This window comes from Parasteatoda tepidariorum, chromosome 9, assembly GCF_982258835.1.
Source record: "Parasteatoda tepidariorum strain Cologne lab strain chromosome 9, Ptep-v5.0, whole genome shotgun sequence".
NCBI classification, from domain to species: Eukaryota; Metazoa; Arthropoda; class Arachnida; order Araneae; family Theridiidae; genus Parasteatoda; species Parasteatoda tepidariorum.
In genome coordinates, this window is record NC_141763.1 from 88,887,939 (window position 1) to 88,908,333 (window position 20,395).

General features: G+C 34.7%; 1 protein-coding gene across 1 annotated transcript in view; it reads left to right on the forward strand.

Moving 5' to 3' along the window:
- The window catches only part of LOC107440575 (gastric triacylglycerol lipase), a 39,580-nt gene extending 19,441 nt beyond the window's left edge, over positions 1-20,139 (forward strand). The window contains exons 7-9 of the mRNA XM_043053968.3: positions 8,672-8,743; positions 12,244-12,309; positions 19,727-20,139. Of these exons, the coding sequence (XP_042909902.2) occupies positions 8,672-8,743; positions 12,244-12,309; positions 19,727-20,026 (438 nt within the window). The 3' untranslated portion in view covers positions 20,027-20,139. The remainder of the gene's footprint in view (positions 1-8,671; positions 8,744-12,243; positions 12,310-19,726) is intronic.
- Positions 20,140-20,395: the final 256 nt, after the last annotated feature.

A 20,395-nucleotide genomic window follows, 5' to 3' on the forward strand; every position in this document is an offset into this window, starting at 1 on the left:
CTCCAAGTCACGGAAAGTTAATGGAGGCCTTGGTCTCGCAGCAATGCGTCGCCCGAGCACGTCTTAAACATGCTCGATTGGATTCAGGTCAGGAGAGCTCGCTGGCCATTCCATACGCTGTGTTGTTTCAGCTTCCAGCATGTTCTCCACAAGACGAGCTGTATGTGGTCTGGCATTATCATCTTGTAAAACAAAGGAATCTTCAATGGCTGCTGCGTAGGGTATGACATGAGGTCTCAATATATCGCCTGCATATTTGCGGGCCGTCAAACTACCGTTCCGAATGATATGCAGGTCCGTACGTCCACCTATGCTTATTCCACCCCACACCATCCAACCAGCTCATCTGTAGAGTGACCTTTCACGAATAAAAGTGGGGTTATTTCGAGTGCCTCTTTCCCTCCACATCAAAACACGTCGGGTGTCACTCTCCAGACTGAATCGAGACTCGTCTGTAAACAATACGTGGCTCCAATCCCGTTGCTAACAATCTTGATGTTCAGCAGCCCATCTTCTGCGAGCCGCACGATGGCTTGAGGTCAATGGAATGCAGACCTCCCTGATGGAGCCTATTCCGTATTGTTTGGGTGGAAACTTTTCGACCTGTTGCCACGAGAAACTGTCTTTGCAGCTGAGTAGCATTGTCTGTTCTGTTACGACGAGCTGTTAACTGTATATACCGGTCATCAGCTGCAGTTGTTGCACGTGGCCGACGACTCACATTTCCAGCCTCTTGGAATCGATTCCACAGCCTTGCAACGACATTTCTGCTGACTCCAACAGCGTCCGCCACACTGCGTTGTATTTGCCCGGATTCCAGTCTGCCGATGATGCGCCATGCTATGGATTCAGGTAAATCACGTTGTTGAGATATTTTCAAGTCACCCTTTCTCGAAAACAATAACTGAGAAATCAACTTTCTGAGTTACGGCAGTGAAACAGACGTCTCTGCTACATCCCGATTTCTGCTCTTATCTTCTTTTCTGATTTGTGACGTCATGAACTTTTATTTGCATATGAAGTTTTCTTCTTCTTTTTCCTGCTCTGTCTTACATTATAAATGATTACTTTTCTGTTACTTATCGGTGTAAATATTTGCGTAATTTCATTAAAACCATGTGCTCCCCTAATTTTTTTGAGCAGTGTATATATATATATATAAATTTTAAAAATCCGGAAAATGTTATTTATTTAACGGATTTTTTAAATCCACCCCCCCCCCCGGTTTTTTGTTATTTTTATTTTTATTGTTATTTTTCTTTTTTCCCCCTTTTTCATTGTTCTGTAATTTTCCCCTTGTTTTCTCTACATTTTGAACTTATTTTATGAGTTCTATTTACTAGCAGCTTATGCGCAATAAATAAAACTTATTGTTTTTCTTAATTTTCTTCGTGTTTTTTTGTTTTTATTTATTATGCTATATATATATATATATATATATATATATATATATATATATATATATATATATATATATATATATATATATATATATATATATATATATATATATATATATATATATATATATATATATATATATATATATATATATATATATATATATATAAACTGCTGTTTGTAGAAAATGCAACACCATGAAGGAATCATCAGAATCAAATGAAATTCGCAGCAAATGTCAATTATAGGATATTATGCAAATTAATAAAGTTTCAGAGCCATCGCGCGTGCGTGGCGCGCGCAGCGCCCTCTGAATTGATGCTGAAAGCGTATAAATAAAGTGCTGTAGCGGGACGTTGAAAATAGTCTATGATTATTTGTTAGTGGCAAACGTTTAGTGAGACCTGAGTATGCCTCCACGACGGAAGAATAAGAAATTCAAGCAACTTACGTAGTTTGAACGAGGGAGGATAATCGGCCTTCGAGAAGGAGGATTTTCCTATCGCGCAATAGCAGCTCGTATGCAGCGGAACAGTTCCACAGTGATGCGAGTTTGGAAGCAGTGGACCGACGAGCACCGAACAACTCGAAAAACAGGCACTGGACGACAGAAGGTGACGTCAGAGCGCGATGATCGACACCTGCTCCGCATGGCGGTGAATGATCGCACAGCTTCCTCCAGGCAGCTGGCAGCACATTGGTCTACTGCTACAGGTGTACAATTGTCGGCTTCGTCAATTCGTCGTCGTCTGCTGCGCCGTGGATTGCGTGCAAGGGTGCCATTATACAGGATTCCCCTCACGGCGGATCATCGACGGCTGCGTCGGCAGTGGGCTCTTGAGCACAGAGACTGGCGAGCTGATTGGCACCAAGTTGTCTTTTCAGATGAATCACGCTTCAATTTGTGGATCCATGATGGCCGTGTTCGTGTTAGACGTTATGCCGGTCAACGCTGCCTTCCTGAGTGTATTATTGAACGACATAGTGGTCGAACACCCGGAGTTATGGTCTGGGGTGCGATTTCGTATCATGGACGATCCAATTTGATACGAATTGAGGGTAATCTCAATAGCAACAGATACGTCCGTGAAGTGCTACAGCCCGAAGTCGTTCCTTTCCTTCAAGGCATCCCTGGAGCTATCTTTCAGCAGGATAATGCACGCCCACTTGTTGCGCGGACTGTTAGAGACTTCTGTTCAGCACAACGCATGCAACTTCTTCCTTGGCCTGCTTATTCGCCGGATATGTCGCCTATTGAGCACGTGTGGGATATGGTTGGTCGGCGTCTCACTCGTGATCCGCGTCCTGCAGTTTCCAAAGACGAACTTTGGTTGCGCATACAAGCGATATGGAATTCTCTTCCTCAAGCAGATATTCAACTTCTGTTTGACTCCATGCCACGTCGTATAGCAGCACTTATTGAAGCGCGTGGTGGCTGCACCAAATACTGATTTCGGACGCTTAATTTGTTTCTTTTGTTTTGAAAATTTCATCATTTATTTGTATCAGTACAAGTCGTTTCTGCATTAAATTTCATTTGATTCTGATGATTCTTTCATGGTGTTGCATTTTCTACAAACAGCAGTTTATATATATGTAAAATGATGCAGTCGGACCGAGCAGGAAAACAGACACAGGATTTTAATTTAATCAGAGTAACTTTTATTTGATCATTCTTAGTTGAGTGGGAGCGAAGAAGTGATGTTTTCTCCATCAGCAAACAGTCTTTCTGGTAGGGAAAATCTTGCAAAAAATCCTAAAATGTCTCTATTTAGGGAAAAGAGGGAAATCTCAGAAATTACTATTGGTTAATGAACTTGCTCGAGTGATTCCCACGGCTTAAAAGGGAAAAAAGATCTTTATTTAAATTTATGCATAGTTGGGCCAAAAATAGATTTAGAAACAGGATGTAGCTTTTAAAAGTGTGAGAAAGTATTTCGATTTGAATAATTAATTAGTAATAAAGTAGGAGTTGTTTTATAGCAAAGAAACTAACATAAAAAGATTAATTGAAGCTTTTTGTTACATCCCCCCTCGCCGAAAAAATTTGACTAATATCTAAAATTTTTTTAAATTATCCCTTTGCAAAACTTTCCCTATGCGGACACAATTAAAATAAAAAAATAATAATAATATTTGTAATTTTAACAATATAATGGTAATATGAATTAACATTTGTACTCATGGTAAATTTTAGCACAATTAAAAATCTGCAGTAGCATCATCAGCAAATTTAAAATTTTCATTTTCAACAGTTTTTTTGACTTTAAGAAGTATTCTTCATAATAACACAATTTAAGTTAACTCTTCAATCATGATAAAAGAAATTATAAACATTTTTAAAAATGTGTAAGTTAAAATGTAAGTAACACATAATACAAAAAACAGTTTTACAGGAAAAATTTCAATCTGGAATTAGACTTAAGTATTGTTTACCTTGCTTGAAAAAAAATGTAAAAAAAAAATGACACAGTGGTTGTTATTCTGAAGTCCAAGATTTCAGTATTGTCTTCATTTCACTTTATTTATTTATTATATTGCTCGACCTTACATATTTATCACTTTAATAGCAAAATATCCGAATTTTTTTTTTATGTCCAAAATTTGCCTTCTGTAAAATTTTTTCCTTTCTTTTTCTCTCTTATTCTTCTATCTACTTTCTATATTTATTTATACTTTTTCTTTATTGGTATTTTTATTGCAATTATTAACCCGGATTTCAGGAAATATGTAAAGACAAATTGCTTTTATAATCAGAAAAGGTGATCAGTCTTCTCAGATTTTGCATTACAACCTGTTTAACACAATCGCTAATTGAAATCCAAAACAAACTTTCAAATTTAATATGGTATTAAGGTAAATCAGTTTTTAATTTTTGACTGATCTAGCTATTTTCCTTATTTTTAATCTGAAGTGCAAGTTTGGTTAATTTGCAAATTACCTTTAAGTTCTTTTTTTTTTAATTATTTATATATTTCTTTCTTTCTTTTTGGACATAATTTTTTTTTTCAAAAATTTTAGTTCGGACATTTTTTAAAGTAAATTTTGTGCTGAGATCTCAATGGGTAATTTAATTTTATCACAATTGTTAGGGAATTCAAATATTTTCATTTCTATTTTAAACGTGTTTCTGAAGTGTATTTGGTTACTAAATTTTTCAATTTGTGTTTGATCATTTTCCTATCTGTATGCTGGAATTAAAGTTCAGAAATAAAGATACGATTTGTTTATGGAAATTACTGAGCTAGAACAGAGCTATGAACTAATTACCAACGTTGGACTAAAGCATAACTGTCTGGTTGTACTTCAATTTAAACTTTAACAACAAGTATTTTATTAATTTTTCCAAACTATTTGTATTAGTTTTAACTCTTCTTGATTTAATTTTTGCCACACCGTAATTGCATTCAAATATTAAAATTTAATTTCAATAATTATTGCAGTTGCATTACGAAGAGAGAAAAATTTAAATGGCATTCAAATAACCAAATTTTAATAATTAAATACAACATTTAGAAGGAAGAAAAATAAATTTAAATGTATGAATAGCACATATTTTGCTTTTTTAAACACCATAATAAAATAAAAACTTAAATTTCTCTTCTACAATTAATATAATATACACTGTTTTATATAATGCAATAAAAAGAGTGATTCCTTAAATAATTAAAATTATAATCATACTGAATCAAAAGTGAAAAAAAAATATATGATGGTAATACTAAATTTTAATATTATTTAATTTAAACAAATAATATGGTAAACCATTGAATAATAATATCAATAAATGGAAATATTATCAAAATATAAATATCAATAGCCATAAATTTGTTTCTTTAAATTTTGAGATATGAACGTGAATGATTAGAAACCATTCACGTTTAAAAATTTCACTTGGAGAATACCATTAAAAAATACCAGAGCACGATTTGTCAAATAAGTATAATCGATATAAAATGTGTAAAATATTAATCCCCCCACAGAAGATTTTCATAGCACTCATCCATTTTTTTCCCCACAAGATTTCACCACTAAGCACGATCCACTAAAGTTCACACACTGAACACATAGCACCAATAGTTGAGGATTTTGTTAACGGGTGTTGAAAACCATTCAAGGTTTTGTTTTTGAACATATGAGCAGAGAGACTATCTGACCTCTGACGACGCATCGCGTTGCACAAACCTATCGTAAAATCATTTTCTTTTTATTATTATTTTATATGATGACATTTCCATCAAGTTAAAATACAGTTGAGACCACTCCAATGGACACTTGAAAGAGAAGTCCCAAAAATCTTCTTTTAATTATTTTTGGCATCAAATTTCTTTAGTCATGTTTCAAAAGAATAATATGTGTTTCACGAGCAATGTCAGTTCAGCAGCAATTTTATGATTCAGCCAATTGTATTTTTATTTTCACTTTTGAATTATATTTTGAAGAAGCATTTTAGCAATTATTATCCTGCGCCCGTTTCAACAGTTCTTATAATCCTGCTCGGCTTGTAAAATGATGCAGTCGGACCGAGCAGGAAAACAGACACAGGATTTTAATTAAATCAAAGTAACTTTTATTTGATCATTCTTAGTTGAGTGGGAGCGAAGAAGTGATGTTTACTCCATCAGCAAACAGTCTTTCTGGTAGGGAAAATCTTGCAAAAAATCCAAAAATGTCTCTATTTAGGGAAAAGAGGGAAATCTCAGAAATTACTATTGGTTAATGAACTTGCTCGAGTGATTCCCACTGCTTAAAAGGGAAAAAAGATCTTTATTTAAATTTATGCATAGTTGGGCCAAAAATAGATTTAGAAACAGGATGTAGCTTTTAAAAGTGTGAGAAAGTATTTCGATTTGAATAATTAATTAGTAATAAAGTAGGAGTTGTTTTATAGCAAAGAAACTAACATAAAAAGATTAATTGAAGCTTTTTATGTTACATATATATATATATATATATATATATATATATAATACAAAAATTATAAAAATACTTTTGTATTAATAAAAACATTAAAACTCTTTCGTTTTCATAAAATGTCTTTGGTAAAGAATAGGTGTATTTTTTTGATATTCTATTTCGGGACTTCACGGCTGAAAACACACCATTGAGTTATAATTAGATTTATATTTCAAAGGAGGAGTTATTTTTAAAATCTTTCCCTCTTTCACTTCCATATTAGGAAGCATTAAATGACTATCGATGATGCGTAGAGTTACAATGTATGCACGACTTGAGCCTTTTTACCTCATTTTCTGTTAGTATATAATGCAGGAACAATCGTTTTTGTGTGTCTTTTCAGCATGATGTGATCCTGATAAACTCTGTTGGAATTGTCTGAGAGTGCTGTCCACCCCCCTCCAGTGTGGAGAATGGGTGCTAACTGTTACCACCAACAGCCTACCTTTAAAATAAAGCTATATATACCCTGCATTCAAGATACAATATGGTGTTGTACCTTGGTATACTTTGCGATTAGAACATTGGAACATAGCTCAAATCTCAGTGCGTTGGCCTGAAGCGGCATTAACAGATTCGTAGGATTTTTGAGATATATAATAGGGTTATGTGTGAAGTGGGAGAAGAATTGGGGGAGAGGAGATGCCAAGCACCAAATAGTAACGTCATGAGAGGGAAACTAGTCGGTTGAACATATGATGAAATCAACAGGAAATTAAACGCGACTGAGAATAAACTAGATTAGAATAAAATACTATTTACTGGGTAAAGAATAATATTAACATTTACGCAGCTGCAATAAAATGGAAAATAATAGAGAAAATATATACAACTATTTACATATTTGCACGAGATCGACAAAAATTTGTCAACTACAAAGAAAAGGTTGTATAAGTGATAGATTATCCGACAACTACCTTGTCTGTGACTATTACAGTGATGACCTAGGCATCCTGGTAATACCACTCGTTTCTGGGTTGCTCGTCACAGATCTTTGCAAGAATTTATCCTTTATAAAATAAAATATTTTTAATTTTATAGTGGTTACAGATTCTTTAAATGGTAATTAATAAGACATTGCTTACATTTCTGTTAGTTTTTACCCAAGTGAAAATAGAAATATTTTTTTTCAAACTGTCCCAAGGTACAACAGTGCAACACTTTTCCCTACCCCTCTTTAATCAGCAGCTTTTTGAATATTGATTTATAGGTGGCGCTGCTGTTGCAAAATGAAAAAAGAGTAAAAATAGCTTAAGACATAGTGCTCGGTGTACTTCCTGCACTGGAATTTTTTTATAATCTAAATTATGCGAAATTCGCAACCAACTTCGAGAAACAAAAAAATTATCCTTGCTTTTGAAAATAAATGAATGAACATAATAATAAAATTTAATACATCGTGTGGAAAATTCGAATCGTCGAAATGCTTTTATGTCTGCTGTATCTGTGAAATAAATTATGTCTGCTGTATCTGTTTTAGGAAAACTGACAGCAAGAATTCTTTACCTTTGTCAACCTGCAAAATTCCTGGACCAGTTCTCTTTCATAGAGAGCCATCTTGGAATTGAAAAACTAACGCCGCCTGTTTGTTGTTTTCCAATCTTCCAAACGGGATTAAAGGGTCATGATCAATAAATGCATCATTTAAAAAGATTTTACATGCGCATTTTGAGATTTTTGATTCATTGCTCAGTTTCTGGAATATTTCATTTTATTTATATACTATTTTACAACTCGCGTTGTAAAGCCAACTTCAAAGCCTTGAAGGAACTCCTGAATCCAATATCCTTCGTGGAGCCTTCCAGCGTTCGTGGAGCCTTTTTGATGGAACTAACAGGCATTACATGGAGAAGAAAACCATAAAATCCTCCAATGGTTTACTAGAAGGCAAGAGGAATCTAACCCATGACTGATCTACCATTGAGGATATTTTATGTCGGTGCGAGCCGGGAGCAGAATTCAAATCTACAAGCCAGTGCTGGGATCAAACCTGGGTCACCTTGCCCTCAGACTAGCCCTCTATCCCCTGTAATAGAATGATTTTGCATAGAGTTTGCCTTACGTTAACAGTAACATCAACTACATTATTTATACATTAGGGACATAACGATTTACAGCTAAATTTTCAGGCAATGAGCTCTGGAGCTCAAATAAAGTCAGCGTTGTTAATTTTTTTTCACTATCTCTCTAATCCTTTGTGCAATATAATGTATTTCTTATATGTGATTAAATTCTCAAACTCTTTTTTTTTTTTAAAGTTTCCCCCCTCTCTACCTTTTTAATTTTAATGAAATTGCATTGATTTTATTTTCAGACAAGATTGCCAGTGTACATGGCACATTATCCAAATGGCGCGTCTACGAAAAATTTCCTTCACTATTTCCAAGTAAGTATTTCAATAGTTGAAAACTAAAAGCTACCTCTACTTTTAAGGATCTCTTTAAATAAAACGTGAACAATTTTCAATTTTAAGGCGTCTATAATTCAAACTGTGGCCATAAATTTCCAAGAAAGCTCTAAAAAACACCTGAAAATGATATAAGCGGGTGGCTGACCAATTTTGTCAACCTGCGTAGGGACCGAGGGTGCGCGGTATCGGTGCTCGTCTTCGCTTCCAGGTCGTCGAACTACCAAATCAGAGGAGCCATCCTCTCTGCAGAGGATCAAAATTGCATTGGCATGTCCTCGTATCATGATGTTTCTTAGACAGTCGCCAATAACCCATTGTGCAGATATACTGCAACGGAAATTAAGTACCTACTGGCCTAATATAATAATATATTATTACTCTAATAAATTATTTTAATTATTATAGCGTCTGTCCATACTTATTCTAAATTTAATCAATATCCTTTTATTGAAATGTTTCCCAATTACTGTAATTTAAATGTCAAGTAAAATTTAGTAACTAAGAAGATATAATAAATAAAATATGATAATTTCGATTTAAATTAATACAATTTGTAAACAAAAAAACTTTTTTAAGGAAAAGAGCAACAACAAAACATTGTAAATTAAATATCAAATAGTATTTAACGATTAAAAAATAAAGTTAATAAAATAAAATAAAATTCAAATTAATACTGTTTGTAAACAAAAAAAAAAGTACAAAAAAGAGAGTAAGAAGTACGTTCACAGCACGATTCGAACCCCAAATATCTGGTTGTTAAAAGGACGCTATATAACTCGGGAGAAATTTTTCATCGCGAATTCTGTTTTTTTCAATACTTTAAATGTTAAATGACTTATGGAGATCAAAGAGAATTTGCAGTGGAAAGTTTCTCCCGTGATGAACAGGTTGCCTACCACTAGACCGCTGCGTCGTTTTCAAAATGAGGATTTACCTAGTATATTGTTGTTGTTGTTTCTGTTTATTTCTATTGCCACTTGCTATGTTTCCTTATTAAAATTTTCAAAATTTTCAATTTGAGCACTTTGAGAGCATCGTGTGGAAAGCAAATTAAATTAACAAAGGATTAACAATGCGTGTTACTGCACCAAAAACTGCAAATGATTCTTCTTTCTTTTAGATAATGTAATGAGTTACGCTTGCGAGCTTCCATTTAAAAATGTATCAAAACGAGTTCATTGGCTTAAATTCTTTTTTTTTTAAATCAAAAATGAGCTTCACTCTAAATTTTTGATATTGTGTTGCTGTTCCTATTGCTACTTGCCAATGCCAGCAAGCCTGCTTGGGAAACCAAGCGAATCTAAGGTGGAGGTTGCGCTTCTTATTTTTTTTCAGTGGAGCCATCTATGGTCAAGAATACCATTTCAGTTACACATACAAGTCATAGCCCGTTTTTACTGGCGTACCCATTCATACAACCATGTATTTATCCACGGATCATAATTTTGACTGAACCAGAGAAATATTTCTTTTCGATTCAGTACCCTCAGAGGTACTGATTTGTTGCGGGAACTTGGAAGACTTTGTGACCCCGATAGATTTACCCTGCACCAGTCACCATTTAATCCTTTGACCGGCATGATTCAAACTCCAGTTCTCAAGAACACGAGTTCGACGTCCTACCAATCAGGCTATTTTGATTACTTATAAGCATAATTCGCCACGAAAAGTTTCTCCTGAGATGAACAAGATTCCCTGCCCATAGACCACTGCGTTATTTTAAAACGTGGATTCACCCGTCATATTGTTGTTGTTGCTCTTAATGACATTTAGCTAAGTCAAGCTCGTCACAATTAGCCTTTTATGAATTAAGTCCGGAAGATGCACATTCTGTTTAACAAGAGTGCAGCGCAAGAGTGAAAGTACTACTTAGAGCAGAACCCCACGCTTTCTCAGACCACCTCCGGAATTTAAGAGATAGATCTGATGGGGAAGGAAATTTTCTCCAGATCGCTTTACTCACGGGGTACTGCTGAGCAACCGAGCTTCGGACATTCGATTCCATACATTTTACAAGCATGTATATCGCATGTACTCAGTGGGTTTATAGGAGAGTCGAGGATGGAGACCTGACCTATCCATACCCATTGTCCTGTTCTCTAATCACTGGACTACCACGGCCCTAATTAGTATATTAAGTATGCATCCATTTTCAAATGCGTTTTTCTCGGAATCGGCTGACTAGTTTGCTTCATTTTTTTAAAGGGTGAAAAACATTAAGGTGAGCTTATAATATACCAAGTTCACTCCAAAGTGAATTCTAAGTCCTTGCAAGTCTTCTTAATTCCAAACTGCCTCCCTATAAGGAAGTGCTGAAAGTAAGACTGAAAGGATAAAAAAAAGCCTGATTGTAAAACATGTTTTATTTTTGTAACTAATTTTCGAGAGGAGTATTGGGCAAAATTGTGAAATTTTGCGATTGGCCAGTGGCCAATGACGGTGACCACTTTTTCAAAAACTGAAAATTTTCATTGATGAAAAAAACTGTTGACAATGTAAGACGCATCTTTTGAAGTTTTTCTCAAACTATGGTTATATGGTTATGGTAATATAACAATACAATATGGTTATGGTAATAAAATATTATAATGCGTTTAAGGTAATATTAATTTTCAGAATATTATAAAATATTCTTATTAATTCTATATTGATTGAAAAATAAGGATATTAAAATGCGTATGAGGTGCATTTATGGCGACAAAATTGGCAGACAATTTTTTTAATCACCATTAATTAGTATTTAACTACCCTGTGACGGGTGGGGACCGCTAATTTTGATGCCAGGTTTTGCTCTTTTTTATCTTTATGTAATAATTTTCAGCCATTCTGTAGGAATGAACCGTTCCATTTCCTTTCAGTTGGAGAAAGGTAGGGAATGCGTGTCAGCATTTTTAATGAAAGAGATACAGCAGTCAGAAATAATTTTTACTATTTCACCATTTAAAATTAAGTATTAACTTTCGAATAACAAAATGCAGTTAGAAGCATTTCAATGCTTCATGTTTGCCCCACTTGGTATTAATTTTTGTTTTTCTGTAGTTGGAATTTATTTTCCACACAATTTAGATTAGAGGAAAAAGTTATGAATTTCGATAATTTTGAACGGCTCAGATTGAAAAAAAAAATTTCAATGCAGGAAGTATCTGACTGTGGATCTTACACTTAAAAAATATCATTGTAAGGCGATTTCACCTTAGTTAAAAAAATTTTAGGGAATATCGGGCAATATATAAAGATATCAGTGTAAGTAATACCGAGCAGCAATGCTTTAATAAAACGCGGGTGGGTACACGATGCATCTCCCTACCTTTCTAAACCAGCAAAAGCGAGGAGACACTCTACTTCAGATAAGGAGGCAGCTTAGGATTGAAGGATGCACGGTTTATTGAGTAGCAATCGTGCATACCGGTGGGCCAGTCTGTGTTCAGATACAGAAATGAGTTCAAAAGTAAATTTAAAACACGTTTACATTCCAGATGGCAGTATCACAAAAATTCCGAAAATATGACCACAAAAGAGAAAATAGGAAGCATTATAAACAAGTAAGTTAATAATTTCTTTCACATATTTCTCACACGTATGGTACTCATATCTAGTTGCATTTAAGAGTCTACGATGATAAGATTAAGAGTCCGCAATTAGTGTGAAATAAAGCAATTTTCATAAAATTAATTCCATATTGATTGAAATATTAATATTATTCAATTCAGACGGAAAAAAATTATATCAACATAGTGGCAGCATTGACGCTCTGTGGCTGAGAGATGCTCCCGTGAAGCAGGTCCTGAATTCAATCCTCAGACCGGGCAAGGTTGACTAATCCTTTCATCCCTTCAATGGGCCAATAAAATAAGTACCAAGCATGCTTGGGAACTAAACTCTGAGGATTTCGAGTTCGGTTGACCACCCATCCGGAACATCTACTCCTGCACCTCAGAGCCCCCAAGGTCAAGAAAATTGAGATGGGAACAGAAGGCTTTGGCCCTCTATGGGCTGCCACGCCACTGAGTCTAGTTTTAGTGCCCACATTTTCGACGAAAATGGTGGTGATTGACAGACAATTTTTAATCGCCATTTATTGCATTTACCACGTGTCTTGTGACGACCGCGAATATTGTCCACTATCAGTTTTTTTTCTTCTTTGAAACAAATAACCTGAATAACTTTTGATCTGATGATCGCATTTTCACGCTCCAAAATTTAATCTCAATGGCGTTTGGTGCTTAAATATGCTAATTTTTTGGGGCAGATGATGTTTTTAAGTTACGAAATCAAACACTAAAACGCTCGTTCTCTGAATAAAAATGCAATTTTTCGACTGACGCGAATTGCTGACTCTAAAAATATGAGGGTAGACGAATCTGAATAATATGGTCAGAGTAGCTGAAATGTTTCTTAACGTTAGTTTTACTTTTTGTTTATTTCGTCTTCTTTCAAAAGCCGTACTTTTAAATTTTTGTTCTCCTCAAGAACCATTCTTCTGATTTCCTTCAAATTTTGATCTAAGCGTAGGTAAGGCGTCGAAATTTGAACCATAGACGTATGTAAATAACGCAGACAACATTTGTGTACCTTTCTATTCAAAACGTTAGTGTATTAAATAATAAAAAATAATCTATAATTAAAAAAAATTCTTTTAATTGAATTACTTTTGATAACCAAGTCTTATAACTGCAAGCCAAAAATTCTTTTGATTCACTTTATTAATATCAGAAGTATGGTGAAGTGTGCAAATCGTGAAATTCACGCTAAGGGGCCCGAACTCTTGACCGCTATCCTGCCTAAACTACTGAGATTATGTTTTGCATATGGCTACCCTACCATATTTTAGGAGTCATTTTTTGGCTCTCGAAGCATTTAAAGAGTTATGGTACGTGAAAATACGATCATAAGATCAAAAGTAATTCAGGATGTTCGGTTCACTTATTTATTTATTTTAAACACAATACACAATTGTATACTGACCATGAAAATTTATTTAATATAGGTATAAATTAATTCATTTCAACAATCTTTACAATATTTATTTACTATAACAATTATTGAAATATTGAATTTACAATGCGGCAAAATAAGTATATTATATTATGATTATATAAACACGACGAAATATTATGATTGTGTTAGATTGGTATAAAATAATTGCAACTTTAAAAATATTTTCACTATAATATTTACACTAACTGTGTAAATATTGATGATTTATAAAATTTTTTATCCTTAAATATAAATTTAAAAAACTGTCATTAAGAAAACTAATTTTGGCTTTAAATTCTTAGCAAAAATAATTAAAGAATACATAAGAAGTGAAAAAGGGAGATTGATTTGGTAAAAAAATAAAAAGAGACCGATTAGATGTTTAACATATTTTTACAGTTTTATATTTGTGTCAGACTTAGGCTATAACGTTATTTTGCGTAGCTACATTGATTACACAATATTGCCTGTGCGTTTGTCCAGTATAGCCGCTTCCGGATCATGTGATATTAACTAACGAAAAAATAACATATCTTGCTCATATCTGAATTTTATAGTTGTGTATGATAATTTTTTGTGCAATTATTAGATTCTACAGGGCGCCTCAAAAGTAGCCCTTATTTAAAAAAAATCAATTAGTGAGGATATGTACGGTTTGCTGCCCTCTGCTTTTGAAATCAGCTTATTAATTCTTATATGTCACATGCACAGCTAACAAAATATTATAAAGCAATTTTAAAAAAGCACTGCAAAGACGCGATACATTCTGAGAGAAAAACTAACCAAGAGGTGTGAAAATATTTCTGTTGGATTGCTTTAACAAGCAGCAATAAACATTATTTAACTATCTTCCTGTCAACAGTGCAATCTGTTGACAAAATTTGTAATTATTTTTAAAAGTTTTCCTTGAAAAAAAAAGCAACGTATCATCTTATTTCATTTTTTCTGTTAGTAAAGTAAGAAACTAAAATAAAACATAAGTGTCTTCCAAGTCTACGACCACTCATTTCAAAATTATTCGCCCTAAACCACTATTTTTTTGATAAATGACGCTGAAATGCATACATATCTCTACTTCAAACGCATTATTTAGAATTCCGACTACCCAACAACCGTTTTGCAGCTTGGTGACAGCTGGCTCGAATCCCGCTGTTAGCCTGCATACATTTTTGAGATCTATATCTTGTACTAGCCGCCTATATAATGAGTACTCAAACCTGCATACGCATGGGTTGTTACACTTATAAAGTAAATAAGAATTGCTTTAAATAGGGTTGCAGTTACTAACGCGATTTTTGGCATAAATCTGAAATTCTCAATAATTTACTAAATATTTGGCTTAAATTTTCAAAACGCGTGTCCAGTCCAAGCATTCAGCATAGGAACTCTCAAACAAAACTTGTCAGAGCACCAATCAAGACGGAATATTTTCCATTGCCGATTTAAAGTGACCAAAAATGGATTATACTGATAATTTCTACACCATCCAAGCTTTCTCGGGATAATAACTAATTGCGATATATACACGAACCCACAGGATGATCGGGTAAATATTTAAAGAGTAGCTTCTGGAGAAAAACACAGCCAACCGTACATTTCTATTACCATCTGTTCAAATCTAATGACATTTCTGAAAAAACCTGTAAATATCATTTCATATGTATACACTGTCTATCTAAAGAACTCCCCGTCTAGACCACTGTCGTTACTATTTTAAAACCATTTCAAGTGGGGGTCATTTCTGAAAAAACCTGTAAATATCTTTTCATATGTATACACTGTCTATCTAAAGAAATCCCCGTCTAGAGCACTGTCGTTACTATGATAAAACCATTTCAAGTAGGGGTCATTTCTGAAAAAACCTGTAAATATCTTTTCATATGTATACACTGTCTATCTAAAGAACTCCCCGTCTAGAGCACTGTCGTTACTATGGTAAAACCATTTCAAGTGGGGGTCATTTCTGAAAAAACCTGTAAATATCTTTTCATATGTATACACTGTCTATCTAAAGAACTCCCCGTCTAGAGCACTGTCGTTACTATGGTAAAACCATTTCAAGTAGGGGTCATTTCTGAAAAAACCTGTAAATATCATTTCATATGTATACACTGTCTATCTAACGAACTCCTCGTCTAGAGCACTGTCGTTACTATGGTAAAACCATTTCAAGTAGGGGTCATTTCTGAAAAACCCTGTAAATATCATTTCATATGTATACACTGTCTATCTAAGGAACTCCCCGTCTAGAGCACTGTCGTTACTATGGTAAAACCATTTCAAGTGGGGGTCATTTCTGAAAAACCCTGTAAATATCATTACATATGTATACACTGTCTATCTAAGGAACTCCCCGTCTAGAGCACTGTCGTTACTATGGTAAAACCATTTCAAGTAGGGGTCATTTCTGAAAAACCCTGTAAATATCATTTCATATGTATACACTGTCTATCTAAGGAACTCCCCGTCTAGAGCACTGTCGTTACTATGGTAAAACCATTTCAAGTAGGGGTCATTTCTGAAAAAACCTGTAAATATCTTTTCATATGTATACACTGTCTATCTAAGGAACTCCCCGTCTAGAGCACTGTCGTTACTATGGTAAAACCATTTCAAGTGGGGGTCATTTCTGAAAAACCCTTTAAATATCATTACATATGTATACACTGTCTATCTAAGGAACTCCCCGTCTAGAGCACTGTCGTTACTATGGTAAAACCATTTCAAGTAGGGGTCATTTCTGAAAAACCCTGTAAATATCATTTCATATGTATACACTGTCTATCTAAGGAACTCCCCGTCTAGAGCACTGTCGTTACTATGGTAAAACCATTTCAAGTAGGGGTCATTTCTGAAAAAACCTGTAAATATCTTTTCATATGTATACACTGTCTATCTAAAGAACTCCCCGTCTAGAGCACTGTCGTTACTATTTTAAAACCATTTCAAGTAGGGGTCATTTCTGAAAAAACCTGTAAATATCATTTCATATGTATACACTGTCTATCTAAAGAACTCCCCGTCTAGACCACTGTCGTTACTATTTTAAAACCATTTCAAGTGGGGGTCATTTCTGAAAAAACCTGTAAATATCTTTTCATATGTATACACTGTCTATCTAAAGAACTCCCCGTCTAGAGCACTGTCGTTACTATGGTAAAACCATTTCAAGTGGGGGTCATTTCTGAAAAAACCTGTAAATATCTTTTCATATGTATACACTGTCTATCTAAAGAACTCCCCGTCTAGAGCACTGTCGTTACTATGGTAAAACCATTTCAAGTAGGGGTCATTTCTGAAAAAAACTGTAAATATCATTTCATATGTATACACTGTCTATCTAACGAACTCCTCGTCTAGAGCACTGTCGTTACTATGGTAAAACCATTTCAAGTAGGGGTCATTTCTGAAAAACCCTGTAAATATCATTTCATATGTATACACTGTCTATCTAAGGAACTCCCCGTCTAGAGCACTGTCGTTACTATGGTAAAACCATTTCAAGTGGGGGTCATTTCTGAAAAACCCTGTAAATATCATTACATATGTATACACTGTCTATCTAAGGAACTCCCCGTCTAGAGCACTGTCGTTACTATGGTAAAACCATTTCAAGTAGGGGTCATTTCTGAAAAACCCTGTAAATATCATTTCATATGTATACACTGTCTATCTAAGGAACTCCCCGTCTAGAGCACTGTCGTTACTATGGTAAAACCATTTCAAGTAGGGGTCATTTCTGAAAAACCCTGTAAATATCATTACATATGTATACACTGTCTATCTAAGGAACTCCCCGTCTAGAGCACTGTCGTTACTATGGTAAAACCATTTCAAGTAGGGGTCATTTCTGAAAAACCCTGTAAATATCATTTCATATGTATACACTGTCTATCTAAGGAACTCCCCGTCTAGAGCACTGTCGTTACTATGGTAAAACCATTTCAAGTAGGGGTCATTTCTGAAAAACCCTGTAAATATCATTTCATATGTATACACTGTCTATCTAAGGAACTCCCCGTCTAGAGCACTGTCGTTACTATGGTAAAACCATTTCAAGTAGGGGTCATTTCTGAAAAACCCTGTAAATATCATTACATATGTATACACTGTCTATCTAAGGAACTCCCCGTCTAGAGCACTGTCGTTACTATGGTAAAACCATTTCAAGTAGGGGTCATTTCTGAAAAACCCTGTAAATATCATTACATATGTATACACTGTCTATCTAAGGAACTCCCCGTCTAGAGCACTGTCGTTACTATGGTAAAACCATTTCATGTAGGGGTCATTTCTGAAAAACCCTGTAAATATCATTTCATATGTATACACTGTCTATCTAAGGAACTCCCCGTCTAGAGCACTGTCGTTACTATGGTAAAACCATTTCAAGTAGGGGTCATTTCTGAAAAACCCTGTAAATATCATTACATATGTATACACTGTCTATCTAAGGAACTCCCCGTCTAGAGCACTGTCGTTACTATGGTAAAACCATTTCAAGTAGGGGTCATTTCTGAAAAACCCTGTAAATATCATTTCATATGTATACACTGTCTATCTAAGGAACTCCCCGTCTAGAGCACTGTCGTTACTATGGTAAAACCATTTCAAGTAGGGGTCATTTCTGAAAAACCCTGTAAATATCATTTCATATGTATACACTGTCTATCTAAGGAACTCCCCGTCTAGAGCACTGTCGTTACTATGGTAAAACCATTTCAAGTAGGGGTCATTTCTGAAAAACCCTGTAAATATCATTTCATATGTATACACTGTCTATCTAAGGAACTCCCCGTCTAGAGCACTGTCGTTACTATGGTAAAACCATTTCAAGTAGGGGTCATTTCTGAAAAACCCTGTAAATATCATTTCATATGTATACACTGTCTATCTAAGGAACTCCCCGTCTAGAGCACTGTCGTTACTATGGTAAAACCATTTCAAGTAGGGGTCATTTCTGAAAAACCCTGTAAATATCATTTCATATGTATACACTGTCTATCTAAGGAACTCCCCGTCTAGAGCACTGTCGTTACTATGGTAAAACCATTTCAAGTGGGGGTCATTTCTGAAAAAACCTGTAAATATCTTTTCATATGTATACACTGTCTATCTAAAGAACTCCCCGTCTAGAGCACTGTCGTTACTATGGTAAAACCATTTCAAGTAGGGGTCATTTCTGAAAAAACCTGTAAATATCATTTCATATGTATACACTGTCTATCTAAGGAACTCCTCGTCTAGAGCACTGTCGTTACTATGGTAAAACCATTTCAAGTAGGGGTCATTTCTGAAAAACCCTGTAAATATCATTTCATATGTATACACTGTCTATCTAAGGAACTCCCCGTCTAGAGCACTGTCGTTACTATGGTAAAACCATTTCAAGTAGGGGTCATTTCTGAAAAACCCTGTAAATATCATTTCATATGTATACACTGTCTATCTAAGGAACTCCCCGTCTAGAGCACTGTCGTTACTATGGTAAAACCATTTCAAGTAGGGGTCATTTCTGAAAAACCCTGTAAATATCATTTCATATGTATACACTGTCTATCTAAGGAACTCCCCGTCTAGAGCACTGTCGTTACTATGGTAAAACCATAGTAACGATAGTAAGTGAGTGGGTGACCACTTTGATCAGCCTGCATTGGGACGGAGCGTGCGTGGTATCGGTCTTCGTTAAACTGTTCTATCGTAAAGTGCTCGACTTCGAGAGCAAGTCGTCGGGCTACCAAAGAAGAGGAGCCATCCCCCTTCCAGAGGATCAAAATTGCAGTGACAGGTCTTTGGATCCTTAGAGATGTTTCCCAGACCGCCGCCCATAGCCCATTGTGCAGCTCCAAGTGCGACATAAATAAATTACCAAAGTACCCTGTTTCCATAGTAGCAGACAACTCTTTGACTCTCTAGACTCTGTGACGGGAGGAGTTCTTTGATAGAAGCACAACAAATCCATAATTACTTATTTATTACTAGGATACTCCTCCAGAATATGATGTATCGAAAATAAAAACACCTACTGCTATTTTTTGGGGAATGAACGATGCTCTACTGGATCCAGAGGACATCAGTATTTTGGAAAAGAAGTTAAAGTCATCATTAATTTACAGTTATTGCATCCCCTGGAAGGATTTTAATCACATTGACTTCCTGATTGCTAAAGATGCTCGTGAACTTGTATACGACCACATATTGAATTTGTTGAGAAATATAAATGCAGATGGACGCAAACTAAAGCTAGATAATTTTTTCTCTAACCGAGAATTATGTCAATGAAATTGTTTTTAGAAAGATTTCTAAAAGTAAATATTTGTAAATTCGAACATTTTCTTAAATAATAAAAACCAGCGATCCTAACTTATGCAGTTGGGATAAACACTATTGGAAAATTGTTTCTATTATTATCTGTCAGTGAAATTGGACTAAATGCGCTATTTTTCTTTTCAGTATCAAAGTCAGTAAAAATTTCTTCCGAAATATCGTCCGTAATTAAAGAATTCTTAAGAATAAACATATTACAATAATTTTCGCCAAAGTTTTCAATCTGAACTTCACCAAAAATATTCAAAATATCGTTCATTTGAATTAGTTCGGATGATTTAAAATTTTTAATTCCTTTCCTTTCTTTTTTTTTAAATTTATGAC